This window comes from Sapajus apella, unplaced genomic scaffold (genome assembly GCF_009761245.1).
Source record: "Sapajus apella isolate SASKATOON/1434 unplaced genomic scaffold, GSC_monkey_1.0 scaffold102, whole genome shotgun sequence".
Classification (NCBI taxonomy): Eukaryota; Metazoa; Chordata; class Mammalia; order Primates; family Cebidae; genus Sapajus; species Sapajus apella.
The window spans coordinates 1,988,386-2,003,235 of NW_022437042.1; the positions used below are offsets into that span (position 1 = coordinate 1,988,386).

The window sequence follows — 14,850 nt, forward strand, 5'->3', positions numbered from 1 at the left end:
ATCTTAATCCTGTATGTAAATCTACCTTGTATACGATAGTTTATATATTTTCTTTTAATAATTCTCCCTTATTTACAAAGTAATACATATTCATTGTAGAAATTCAGTCATTACACAAAGGTACAAATAAGGCACAAACCTCATATTATTATTTTAATCAGTAACCAAAGATACAATAAATCCTTTGTGAATATTTTTCCAGAATTCTCCATACACATAGGTGTATATATATGTGCATAGATAAATGATTTACATGAATGGGATTATTCTATATGCAGTATTCTGTAACATCTGTTTTCATTTAACACTTTATGAGCTCTTTTCATGTCAATGAATATGGAGACTTACCCCTTAATAACTTATATAAACACATTGTTACTGTCTGCTAGTATCCTTTGTGTCCTTTTGTTTGTTTGTTTGTTCATTTTGCTAGTATCCTTTCCTTGAAAAAACATCCACTGAATATTCTACACAATCCTAGTAAGGAAGATAATCACAATAGTCTCTCCTAATTTGGCAGGTGGCAAGGAATCAGCTGACCCAGGCCTGAACAAATGAGAGTTCTGTATGCTCCTAGTTAGATGGGCCTCCTAAGAACAATCAGTATCCTCTCCGAGATTTAATATATAAACACTGACAGAGAAAGTCTCCCTTCCTTTAGTACTGAGAGTTATTCATTATAAGCTAACGTTTCTTGCAGCCGTCTTCACTAACTACAAGAAGGAAGTTGTTTGCAATAGGAAAATTGAAGTCAAAGCACAAAACGAAGGAGATGGACAAAAGGAAAGAGAATTGATAGATCTTGGACCCTGGATACAGCCATGGCTGAAGCTACCACTTCTGGACTACAGTCAGTTCTGCTATAAAGCGACCTGGGCATTCCTAAAAATCACTCTGCTATGCAAAATTATTCAATAAAACCACAAGGTTTATGGGGAAAATGGGTTAGGGGCACAACATTTAAAAATTTCATCAGTGATATCAACACAAAAAGATATGAACCTAATAAAAAATGGCAGCACAGTTTTACACATGTAAAATGATTAAGAAATACATAAATGCTGCAATAAAGATGGCACTTTATTCTCAAAAAGACCTGAAATTTGCTTGTGGAAGTAGGTATCAGAAGGGTTGCAGGTTGTAGACCAGGTACAGTGGCTGACACCTGTAACCCCAACACTTTGGGAGGCCAAAGCAAGAGGATCACTTGAGGCCAGGAGTTCAAGACCAACTGGGTAACATACTGAGTAATATTAAATCTTTTATGTCAACATTGTGTCTCAAGTCACCTAACATTGTACATTAAAAAAATTATTTTTCCTGAGTTATCACTTTAGCTCTTGTTTGTAATAAAAGGCTACACTTATTAGGATGTACTTGGAACACTGATATTCTGAGTGATTGGTTACCCTTGGGGTTGGGGTAAAATTGGCCTCAAGGATGTTGCCAGTTTGTATTATTCTTGCCAAGGGGAGAGAATTAACATCCCACAGATAAGTTGTTCCATACGGTGGCTGTGACCTCTAGTCTTTGGAGAGTAGAGTATTTGCTATGCAGATAAGGAATTTAGTTAAGCATAAAAATTTTCCTTAAACTCACCTTACCCTTAGATCTATGAATTTTTATAGTCATTGGGAATGAGCCAGCAGGGAAAGGTTTTATTCTTATTTTTATCTACACATATGATTTTGCAACATCATATGATCTGCTGAAACCATTTAATTTGAGGGTATTTTTAGTTTTGAGGTACCCTAGAAAATAGTACCTTATGGACCTATAAAATTTTTCTGTAAAAAAGGCCTGATAGTAAATATTTTAGGTTTGGTGGGTCACACAGTCTCTGTCCCAGCTACTCAACTCTGACATGATAGTGGCCATATACAATACATAAACAAATAGTCCTGACTACGTTCCAACAACATGTCATTTACAAAAACAGAAAGTGGGACGGATTTGTCCTGTGGAGTATAATTTGCCAAACCTCTGCTTTTTCATTTCTTCTTTTTCTATGAAGCCTTGGGACAGTCTCTGGAGATTCAAGGAAGGTCAAACAGACAGGGACCTCAACTTTGAAACCCTGTTTCAAACAGAGCAGTTTTTATTTGTATGCTATATGAACTTTTGCATAAAATTAAGTTTGATTAAGGTTCCATTTCTAATATAGAGAATAGCTTCAAAATTGCTGCCTTGGATGATACCTAAAATCTGCTGCTTTAAAACTCAATAACTAATATTTCAGGCAAAATAAACACATCTTTTACATCTTCAAAAGTGATGCTAGGTGGTATTTATATGTGTTTTAATGTTCCAGCAATTCATTCTAGCAATTCACTTTCTCATACAATTGATAAAAGCATTTAAATGGGCAACTTTAAAAGCTCTAAAAATATTAACACTTTATTATTCTTATCCATTTTATCTTTTTCTAAGTATAACGTTTAAGGTAACTTAAAACGTCCAAGAGAGCTGATACGGTATATTAAAAAATAAAAAAGCACCAAACTAGGACTCCATATTTGTCTCCACTACTAGATTATTAGCTCCTTACAGGCAGAAACTGAAGTTGTCTTTCTGTGTTTTGTTTTTGTTGTTGTTTTTGAGAGAGTCTCACTCTGTCATCCAGCCTGGAGTGCAGTGGCATGATCTTGGCTCACTGCAACTTCTGCCTCCCGGGTTCAAGGGTTTCTCCTGCCCCAGCCTCCTGAGTAGCCGGGACAACAGGCAAGTGCCACCATGCCCGGCTAACTTTTGAACTTTTAGTAGAGACAGGCTTTTGCCATGTTGGCCAGGCTGGTCTCGAACTCCTGACCTCAAGTGATCCATGTGCCTTGTCCTTCCAAGGTGCTGGGATTACAGGTGTGAGCCACTGCAGTGGGTCTACATTGCACCAAATTGTATATGTTTACTGAACTGAGTGACTAGTTTTCACACATGGCATTTGTATGTGTGTGTGTGTGTGTGTGTGAGAGAGAGAGAGAGAGAGAGAAATAGGGTGTGGCTCTGCTGCCCAGTCTGGAGTGCAGTGGCGCTATCTCAGCTCACTGAAGCCTCAACCTCCTGGGCTCAAGTGATCCTCCCCTCTCAGCCTCCAGACTAGTTGAGACCACAGGCACGTGCCACCACACCCAGCTACATTTTGAACTTTTTTGTTGAGACAGGGTTTCGCCATGTTGCCCAGGCTGGTCTGAAACTCTTGAGTGCAAGAAATCCACCTGCATTGGCCTCCCAAATTGCAGGGATTACAAATGTGAGACAGCACGCCTGGAGCTAATACCTCTACCATATAGAGAAAACTAACTTTTTTTTTTTTTTTTTTTTTTTTTTTTTTTAGGAAACCATAAATTCACTATTAGATAACTAGGAAGAAAGTATGTTCAGGTAGCTATATCTTTCCATAAATATATCTTTCTTTACCTTATACCGTGTATCTTTCCATAATCCAAAAAGAAAAAAAAAAAAAAACTATCTTAGTGAGTAAAACAATTTTAAAAGTTAGTATTCTGAGGTACATTTTTATACCTAGGAAGTTAATTAACATGTTTAAGGCACATAAAACCTAATAATTTACTCTCACAAGGATCCACAAATCCCTTGTCTCCAATCCTGAAACCCAAAAAGCTCTGGAAACCAAGTTTTGGGTTTTTTTTTTTTAGTAATTTATTTGACAGTCAAATGGATCTATCCTAAACTTATTTGGCAGAAGCGTCTGACGCAAACTGAATGAGGCTATTAACTAGTATTTATTTATCCCGTATGAACAATCATATGTCTTGCTGCAAAAATAATAATATATTTGATTATGCAGTGTTTTCCCTAAACTCCCTGGGATATTATAGAATATACAGTATATGACATTTGGTTTTACCCAAGTCCAGCAGACCACAGCAAACCTTGCCCTGATTGCTTGACAAAGTCTAGTGCTCCTTTCCAGCCTGAGGCCATGCCCTTGACTCCAATCCAGTCTTTTCTTGAGTAGTAATTGAGGCTGCACAAACAGCTCAAAATGCCTATTATAATGTCATTTGGAGAACTAAATATGCTTTGTGATCATATTGAGTCAATGTTATCACCTTGATGGTCAATTACCCGTGGTTTAAGGAGGAACATCTCCGTTTTTTAAAAAGTACCTTTCTATTTTTATCACTGGACACTGGGCAGTTGAGGATCAGAATTAAGCCATTAGCTCGTAGCCTTGCAATGATATCTGCTCAATAAATATTTACCATTTAGCTGACGCACATCTTGGGCAGTATGTAAGAACTTCTCTTACATCAAGTGTCGGCAGCGACAGAGATGTGCGGACAAAAAGTAACCGGGGGCCTTATACTGGCTTAGCTCCAGCAATAAATCCATCATTATTCCATGGAACTGGCACACTCCCCGTGTATATCTCAAGGACCCCACCTTCTGGCCGACAGGATCGTATCTAGGGATCTCAATTATAAGTCGTAGAGAATAAGGGCGAGTTATTCTTGCAATAGCTCGCTAGAGGTGGTGGACCTGCCGATGCCCTAGGGTGGGACATTCCGGGCTTGGTTAGTAAGACATTGTAAATAGACGCCAAAATGTCCCCACCAACGTTTCCCGAGAGCATTTCTTTACAAGAAAAAAACCGACTCAAAATCATCCCTCTCAAAATGCGTCTCTTTGGAACTGCAAAGTTAGAGAGTAAGACGTTCTGCCCGACCCCACCTTTGTCGGGCGCGCGCCCTCACAGTCCGGGTACCACGCTGCTCCTGCGCAGGTCCTAGACTCCTCCCTTCGGGCGGCTCACTCTCTCCCTTCTCGGCTACTTCCGGCCCTCACAGAGCGCCCTCAACGCGCTTGCGCTGTTTTGATAGGCTTCTCAGGCAGAAGTAATCGGAGCGCTGCCTCTCTGGAACCGCCCCCGCCACCTCTTCGCCCCGCCTACGTGTTACCGCCCCTCCCGAAATCTCGCGATGGTAGGTGAGCGTCGGTATTTTGCGGGCAACTGGCTCTCGCAGCTGCTGTAAATTGCTGCTGCGGGAGAAACTGGAGCCGCTGTCGCCGGCGCGCCCTCCCTCCCCCACTGCGAAGAGCCACCGCCTCTTTCGCGCTCCTTATACACCTATCACTGGGAGCGGTGGCAGCAAGAGTCTCTGGACCCACCGCCGCCTCTTCAGGCGGCCGCTCTGCGGGTTATTCCAGAAGCCCGGCAACTGAGGGCGGCCCCCTTTCCTTAACAGTCTCCTCGCTACAGCTCGTCGGCTCCCTCAGCCTCGCCGGGGACCCACTTCCCCAGTCTCGCCCGGGTGGAGGTCGACTAGGAGAAGACGAGAGTCACCCTTCCTCCAGGCGGCGCCGGCCCCCTCACCCGCGGGTGTGTCCTATAAATGGCGTCGGAAAGCGACACCGAGGAATTCTATGATGCCCCTGAAGATGTGCACCTAGGGGGCGGCTGCCTCGTGGGGTAAGTAACCGCAGCTATGTCCAGGAAGCCGAACATCCCTAGTCCCCTGCATCTTCTGTGCCTTCCCCTTACACCTCTCCCAGGTCCCGCTGTGTCCGCCACCGCTGTTCCTCTCCGTCTCACTGGAGCACTTCAGAACCCAGACCTTGGGCTTCTTAGGGCGGGGTGACTCGGAGAAGGGGGAGTCGCCCACCTCGGGCAGCCTCCGGGCAGTTTCCCTACTCAACGATCCCAGAGTCTCTCTCAGAGCCCATTTCTCGTCTGGTCCAGCCTTCTGTGAGGGGGAACAGCTTACATGCCTGGGAGCCAGAGATTTGTATCTGTTGGGTTCCGAGCTTACCTTTCAAACATCCGTTTTGGCCTCGGGGATCGTAGATTAAAGGAGCATTAACAGGAGAAATGTAACTTGTAGTTTTGTATTCTCCCCTTTACCGCTAACTTACCTATTCATTTCAGAGGTGGCTGTAACTCTCCCCTATTTGCCTTGCACACAGCGAAGAGGAGCGGGGAAAGGTTGGGTATTTGCTTAAGAAAGTCCTCTAGCTGATGTACTCTAGATCAACAGTGTTTTATTAAAGTAACACCTTGCCGTGAGATAAAGGAGATCGAATACACTGTCCCTACCATTAGGAAGAATGCGGTTTAAAAGGATGGCCAGACAGAAATGTACGCAACTGACTACAGAGGGACAAACAAGTGCTGAGTAATCTGGTGATTGGAAGGAGAGCCCCAGCTTTGTGTTCTTTATCTAATTCTGCAAGATGTTTTAGTGGTGATTAATATGGGTGATTCTGAATAGGAAGTACAGTAGTTGGAATGCTCGCTTGACTAGGACTTGTATTTACTTACCCACTTCTCCACTTTTCCAAGTTGAAGTAGTGCTTTAAAACGATTTCGCCGAACTCCCCTGCGAATGTTCGTGGAATTAGAGGCAGTTAAATGTTTTCATGCTGTAAGAACTTGAAGATTGGTAAAAATTTGTATTTTAATATAAATGACTAATATGATTACAGAAGTGAACTGGCTTCGGTTCTCGAACTTACTCCGTGGGAGAAATGCCCCCTCTGATGCAAATACAGTTAGCCGTGCATGCCGGAAGTCATTCTAAAAACTAATGTATGTTTATACACAATATACACCAAAAAGTTACAGTACAAAATCAGAAAGCAATGTACGTTGGTAGATTTCAGATGTGTGTCTTTCCACCAACCGTTGGATTTTGGGGTGGCAGTGGCCAATCTTGAGATGGCACTGAATCTCCTTCAAGTTCAATATCTGAGACAAGTTTAGAGCTAGGTAGTAGAGGATAGGAAATACATTTGGGTTTTGAAATATATTAGATTTCCGTGAAGTTTAACTTTTTTTCTGTGTGGTTTTTCCTTCAAAGTAATGAACTGACAATTCAGATTAAATGAGAGACCAGGTCCTTTGGTACTTTTGTGTGTGTGTTTTGGGGTGGGGGGGAAAATAATCAGTTTACGAGATGATCAAACTACTGTGTGGATGTTGTTTCTTTCCATTGAATAAGCTTAACTTCAAAGGACACAAGTTATATCACGACCTGTGTAAACTGTCTAGTCTAGTACCTGGGCACAGAGGAAGCATTTGAAATGTTCATGATCTTCTCCTTCCTTTCTTGGCATTGGCAAATTCGTTAACTTTACACAGAGCTTACTTTGGGAGATACAGAACTTGGAGCTATTTTACTTATCTAAACCAGATGAGTCATTTTGATAGAACTGATAGAGTCGCTTCTCTCGTGAGGTAATATAGTTTCTCAAGCACTTTGATCCTCTGATATTAGGTGAAAACTAAAAAAGTTGCTTGGAACTCAGCTTTCTAATTTTATCTTTAACCTGCCCAATTACTAAGTGTGTTGAGCTCTATGGATAAAACTACTACAGGGTCAGTTTGTGGGTTTCAGAGTTCCTTACTGTATTAGAGGATTGGAAAGAGAATAGATTAATCTGGAGAATTGCGTCTGAAAAGAACTGGCAGGACTGAGAGGGCAGTAAAAGGTTAGCATCATTTACATTTTCCTCTATCCTTTTTGGAAGGTTGTATCATTTGCATAAGACACTGAGCAGATCTGGCTGGGCAACTTATAACCTAGAAATGTAGTGAGAAATCTTGATTTGTGGAAACAGATTGCCTTACTAGATATTGGTCATCAGAAATATGTTTTGTTACTTGATATGACCTGGAGTGGCAAACCATATAATTTTTAAAGTCAATAGACTGAATTTGGGCACTTCAGAAATGTTCCTTGCTGTTGTGTGTTTGGAAGTACACAGACTATGCCATCAAATTGTAGTAAACTGTTTAGGCAGTGGAGATTTGTCTCATGTTTTGTTAATTAGTGCAATCCTAATACACAGTCTGTTTCCTAAAATTAATTTATTTGTTGCATTTCCCTACAGTGTTGTCTTCAGTTTTATTAATCTGCTCTTTGAAAGCAAATTTAATATGTTAAAAATCAGCCCAGTTTTTTATAGAGAGTTTTGGTTACAATACAGCCTACTTTTCCACAGTGGCAGATCATCTTCACTTGCCTAGCTTTGCAATATATACTATATTTATAATGCTTTTTTTAATTGATATTTTAGGTCAGGTTTTCTTTATTCTTTTTTTTTTTTTTTAAAGACAGGGTCTTGGAAAAAAAGCCTGTTGCCCAAGCTGGAGTGGTGGCGAGATCATGGCTCACTGCAGCCTCAAACTCCTAAACTCAAGTTATCTTCCCACAGGTGCACACCACCCTGCTTAGAGAAAGGTTTTTTAGAGATGGGGTCTTCCTGTATTGCCCAGACTCGTCTCAAACTCCTGGCTTCAAGTGATCCTCCCACCTCAGCCTCCCAGGGCACTGGGATTACTGTCAGGCATGAGCCATCTCGCCAGGCCCAGGTTTTCTCATTCTTATCTTCATTTTTATGTGTGAGGAACCTTAGACTCAGAGACAGTTAAGTGAATTGCCCTAGGAGATACCTTTCAAGTGGCAGAACTGGGATTTGAAACAAGCTCTTCAGAGTCCTAGTCCAGTATTTTTTTTTTTTTTTTCCTGTGGAGGGTGGTGAGGGGAGTAATAAAGAGATAGAGAGAGATCCTCCCTTAGTGGATTCTGGAGTTAAATGCTTTAGGACCAAATTGCTGAATTGAACTGATACATATTCTTTAAAACCAGCAGCCCAAACTTTTTTGTTCTCTTGGTAAGAAATCCCACTTTCTTTCAGGAAAGTGTATTTTTGTTTTGTCAGATAGGAGTTTTGTAAGATCATAGCCTGTTGTAGCTAGAAGGGACATCTAGTTAAACCCCTTCATGTAATATGTTGTGAAAACTGAAGCCTAGAGAGAAAAAGGAACTTGTAAAAGCTGCCACAGCAAATTAATGGTGGAACTAGGTCTAGAACCTGGTTCAGTTTGACAGTGGCGTTCTTTCTGCTACCGGGCTGTCTTTTGATACAGCAGGAAAGAGAGGAGGAACTGTGTGGTATACTAGAAAAGAGCTCTGGAGTGTGAGTCATTTTATTTCCTCATCTTTAAATTGAGGGATTACACTCCTGAGAACCCTTCTAACTCTAAATGTCTTTATAGTGAGGTTTAATAGTGTGCTTGTATTGATAAGCTTTTGTTCTTGGTAAATCTTTCCGTGATTTTTTTTTAACCTTATAGTTTAACTTAATGGTGTTTGGTACATAGTTCAAGACTCATACATTTGCAATAAAGTATTTACTGGGCAAATTATATATGAGATGAATGCCCCTGCTAACTCATGTGGTTTATACTTACACATACTAAAGGCGGGCACTGAGAACATGTTGTAAAAATAAATGTAACATTTTCAGCACTCTTTATTTTTTTAGTGGCAGCCAAAATATTTTTGAGGCCTTGGAAGAAGGCTAGAATCATAACATTTTTAGAGTAGGAAGGGATTGGAGATCATTTTAGCCTAGCCTTCCTTTTTAACTGAAAGTGAAATTTAGCATCTGAGAGGGGAGGTGACACATTGCTAATAGGGGCAGACTTGGAACTAGACCGCAGGTCTCTTGATTCCTCACTTATACCGCCTACATCTGCGGAAGGAGGGAAAGTATTGCTGGGTATTCCTGTCATAGGTTTCTGGCACTACACTATTAGCTGGGCTCTTAAGATGGTCTGCTTGACTGTTTCTTCATACCTTGTCTATCAGAGACCTTTAACTGTTCTAGGATCCTAACTTTTGCTCTCGTTTTCTCCAAGTCAGGGTGAAAAACAATGGCAAAATAGCTTGTCTAAGAACAGTGATTATTTATATTATTTCATTTTATTCTTAAGCATTTAGTTGCTATTAACTGCAATCTACCATATTCAGGCTGGAATAATGATAAAATCTTAAATCATGGGAACCCAGACCAAACTGTCCTGAAGAACTGTTAGGTCTGAAAAATAAAAAGGTATATAGCTGCCTTTGTTGAAAACTCAGCTTCTCACTTTACTTAGGTGTCAGAGACATTTCTCTCTGAATTGAACATTGATACAAGTTTTAATTTAAAAAATATACCTGCAATATTTATTGCTTTAGGAAAGTTTCCTTAAAAATGGCTGTTTGTTGATGAGTTGACATTTAATCATATATATTTGATCACAATTAAATTTGGTTAATGAAGACTTTGTGGAGTGATAGAAATATATTTACAAATGCTGTTTTATCACACTCATGTAACATATTGAAGTGAGAAAAAAAACCCTCCGCATATTGATTAGTAAATTCAAGTTCTTTTTTTTTTTTTTTTTTGAGACGGAGTTTTGCTGTTGTTGCCCAGGCTGGAGTGCAATGGCGCGATCTCGGCTCACCGCAACCTCCGCCTCCTGGGTTCAAGCAATTCTCCGGCCTCAGCCTCCTGAATAGCTGGGATTACAGGCATGCACCATCATGCCCAGCTAATTTTTGTATTTTTAGTAGAGACGGGGTTTCACCTTGTTGACCAGGATGGTCTCGATCTCTTGACCTCGTGATCCACCCGCCTCGGCCTCCCAAAGTGCTGGGATTACAGGCTTGAGCCACCGCGCCCGGCCCTCAAGTTCTAAATTTAGCGACATCTAGCTGAGCACTGTGGCTTGTACCTGTAATCTCAGCACTTTGGGAGGCTGAGGTGGGTGGATCACCTGAGGTCAGGAGTTTGAGATCAGCCTGGCCAACCCCATCTCTACTAAAAATACAAAAATTAGCCAAGCATAGTGGCATGCACCCATAGTCCCAGCTACTCAGGAGGCTGAGGCAGGAGAATTGCTTGAATCTGGGAGTTGGAGATTGCACTCCAGCCTGGGTGACAGAGCAAGACTCCGTCTCAAAATAAATAAATAAATAAACTATATTTAGTGACATCCAACTGTCAATTGGTAACTCATGGGGGCAAGACAGTCCATAGTGGCATGGCAATTTGGGGGCTCAGTTTGAATCTGTATAAACTCCTATAAATTAAAAACTTTATTCTGTTCTTGTGATAATCTACTTCATAAGATAGGGCAGATAATTTTTTTTTTTTTGAGACAAGGTCTTACACTGTCACCCAAGCTGGAGTACAGTGGTGCAATCTTAGCTCACTGCACCTCGACCTCCCCAGGCTCAGGTGATCCTCCCACCTCAGCCTCCCAAGTAGCTGGGACCACAGATGTGCACCACCATGCCCCGCTAGTTGTGTGTGTGTGTGTGTATGTGTATATGTGTATTTTGTAGAGTTGGGGTTTCACCATGTTGCCCAGGCTAGTCTCAAACTCCTGGGCTCAACTGATCCACCCAACCTCGGCCTCCCAAAGTGCAGAGATGAAAGGTATGCACCATTGTGCCTGGCCCTTGATTTTTAAAAATATTAAAATCCTAAATAGTTGTAGGATATGAAGTACAGTGTTGGTCTTAAACAGAAAATAATTTCTAATTATTGGTATTTTAGACTTACTGTATAGCCTTTACATTACCCAACACTCCACGTGTCTGTTCTCTTCAGTTCATTGTTAAGACTTTGACAAAATCAGGTGAATTGGCCAGGCACGCGCCTTTAAGAGGTTTTTCGTTTCTTCCTCATACTCTGCAATTTTGTTAGTTACTTCCTGGGGTAGAAGTGGAGGTGGAGGAAGGGAGTATAAAGAGATCATGCAGGTTGTGGTGATGGAGGTGGAGGAGGGAAAGATAGCCCCAGCAGTAGGTATAGAGACCAAGTTACAGTGCTGCTTCCTGGGGCATGGATAACTGAGATAAGACAAATCCCATCATTTGATACACATGTTAACAGCATGAATTAAATAGCCCCTTCTGTAAGAGATTAATAACCTATAAGAAATACCTCAAATAAAAGTTAAAGTAACAAAAATTGTAGGTACTTTATGATGCCCTACTGATATTTAGCTTGAACTGATAAATAACCTACATTTCTCATTTCTATCCATAGTTATGCTAATAGCTACAAACTTTCACAAGGTCTGTTCCCCTCTCACAGTTGCATATTATTAATCTACCCAGCCAAACCTTTAATAGGGTGCTTTCCTTACTCTTCAGAGTGAAATTCTTTCTATTCCCTTATTTCAGACTGAGTAGTCTTTGTGTTAGTCTGTCATCTCATAATTCAAAACCAAGGAAAAAGCACCTTCGACATAATGTGGGCCTCATACCTGATGGCAACCCTAATGTTTTTCCTCAGTCAGTATACAAATTTATCTTGCTTACTATAGCAACCAGTCTATCAGTTCTTCTTCTAGCTCTTTTGCCTTCCCTCAAATACTAGGATTACCATATAATCAGGTTCTGCCATAGTGCTTCAGGTCTTAGAGTTCTATTACCAGCTGCAACTATCTGGCAGCTCACAATTTGGCATTCCATCAGAGTCACACAAAACTTTTGTTCTTTAAGTCCACAAAACCTTTTTGTCTCCAAACCTTTCTAAACATTTTGCACATAGAAAATTTAACAAAAACAAATTTTGGCAGCAATTTCCTCATACTAATTTTCTCAGTCCAGTGTTAGTCGTTGCCTTGAAGATTGAATGCATTGCATCACTGCATCCAATGGCCATCCCTTTGTAATAACAAGTAGAATCGATTTCCAGATCAAGGGTGACCATTTAGGAAATATACTTGCAAATGTGATTTTAGACTCAGTATCACAAACTAGGTAAAATGACTTAAAAACATCTTGATCATCAGCGGCTACCAAATAACCCAGCTTTTAACAAAAATGATTTCTATAGGTTGTAGAAATAATGTTTGGACTTTAGATTAATTCGTTTGAATTTGAGAAAACTGTTTAGAAAATTAATAGGAAATGTTATCTTTCTTTTGTAGCCCTTGAATAAACAGGAAGAAAACAGTAAAGACTGAATAGTTGTATGGGTCTTTATTTTTTAAAAGCCATACGTCTTTCATATTTTTTATATTTATTTTCTCTCTTAAAAACCTCAGAATTCATATAACTAAAATAGTTTTAATTTATAAATATGTTTACCTCTTTTCCTCAAAATAAGGATTGGCCAGGTACAGAAGCTCACACCTGTAATCTCAGTGCCATGAGAGGCCGAGTTGGGAGGATCGCTTGAAGCCAGGAGTTCAAGACCAGTCTCGTCAATGTAGCAAGACCTTATCTCTACAAAAAGTCTTAAAAAATTAGCTGGGCATGATGGTGCATGCCTGTAGTCCTAGCTATTTGGGAGATTGAGGCAGGAGGATTGCTTGAGCCCAGGAGGTTGCGGTTGCAGTGAGCTGTGATCATGCCACTGCAGCCAGACTCTGTCTCTTTTAAAAAACAAAAATAATGGGGCGGGCATGGTGCCTTACACCTGTAATCCCAGCACTTTGGGAGGCCAAGGTGAGCAGAGCATGAGGTCAGGAGCTTGAGACCATCGTGGCTAACACGGTGAAACCCCCATCTCTACTAAAAATACAAAAATTAGCTGGGCATGGTAGCAGGCACCTGTAGTCCCAGCTACTCGGGAGGCTGAGGCAGAAGAATCACTTGAACCTGGGAGGCGGAGGTTCCAGTGAGCCAAGATTGTGCCATTGCACTTCCCTCCTGGGTGACAGAGCGAGACTCCATCTCAAAAAATAAATAAATAAAATGAAGTAAATAAAAAAACTATAGTTAAAATCTGATAATGCTTCAAGGAAATCTTTAATTGTACAAAGAGACTTAAGAGCAGTTTCAGTTTCTCCACAGAGTCCTGATCTTTAAAATTTTTAAAAGGAGGGGAGAGGTCAGCTTTTTTAAAAATCTGAGGATGAAATATAAGATTTTTTTGAAACTTCTGAGGGAAAGCTTGAATGGTATTTTCTAATAGATATCCCATGCAGAACAAGCCATACCTGTAACAAGCTGTCTGTACCTGTATAAAACCTACTTGTCCACTACTAATTGTGATAGACTATTCCAGTACAAAACTCAGTGAACCATGGGCATTTTTATGAACCACAGATCAAACTTTCTAGAGAACCAATAAATAGTATGTAGTGCTGTATGCAAATTCACTGTCTCAGAAGCAAGCATCCTGATTACTAAGCAAGCTCAAGAGAAGAGGTGGGAATGTTCTTTCTGACATTGTTCTTAAACTGGTTAAGAATAGCTGTGGATGAACTTAATATCCATAGTCCTCTTTTCATTCTGCACCTGAAAGTCTTTATTGAAATTGGAAGACTGAGGGAATCATGTTTCTGGTTATTAGCAGTACTGTTAACAATTGAATATTTTTTAAAAATCTTTTAAAATATGCTTACCTACCCATACCAAACTAAAATGGCAAGTGGATTGAACATTTCCCTCAGCCGCAACTCCACCCCTTTCACTGCCAGCTTTTTCTTTCCTAGCTTACCCAATGTCATTAGTACAGAGGTTTCCTAATATAACTACTTATTGTCCCTTAAAACTGAAAAGGGTCAGTGATGGAAGAGACATAAAGGCTGGGAACTTTTGGAAGGAGTAAGGGAAAAATTGTTTAAATTGTATATGGTGAACAAGTTGGTAAAGATTGTTTAGTGTTACGGTGGGGGGGGGGGCTTACTCATTGAATTAGTGAAAGATAGGTGAGCAGAATGAACAGGTAGCTTGATAAAACTAGTACCTTTGTGAGTGAAAGAAGGTAGGTTTGTCTGTATTTTGCAATGGGTATTTTATCTTTATTAGCTTGGGTTAAGGTTAATGATTGAGATCAGTCCTTTTTCCTTTAGGTGACTACCGTGCCTATTATGTCCCAGATCATAGCCCTCAGCTGTTGACTTTTAACCTTTGCCTTATTTCCCAGCATAGTCTACAGTTATGTGTAGCAGTGCACAGAAGGTTTAGTTGGGGAGGCGGGTGGTGAGTAAGCATGCTCTGTGGTAGCTGCTACTCTTCACATTTTCTTGTTTTTGAACTTCCTGATTCTCTCCAATCTCCAGTCACCTCTAACCACACACAGGTACTAGTT

At 40.6% G+C, this 14,850-nt stretch overlaps 1 protein-coding gene across 3 annotated transcripts in view; it reads left to right on the forward strand.

Annotated features, from left to right (window-relative positions):
- The first annotated feature begins 4,854 nt into the window (after window positions 1-4,854).
- Window positions 4,855-14,850, forward strand: part of WDR44 (WD repeat domain 44) — a 95,899-nt gene continuing 85,903 nt past the window's right edge. For all 3 annotated transcript variants that reach the window (XM_032258333.1, XM_032258334.1, XM_032258335.1), the window contains exon 1: window positions 4,855-5,431. In XM_032258333.1, the coding sequence (XP_032114224.1) occupies window positions 5,355-5,431 (77 nt within the window). In that variant the 5' untranslated portion in view covers window positions 4,855-5,354. The remainder of the gene's footprint in view (window positions 5,432-14,850) is intronic.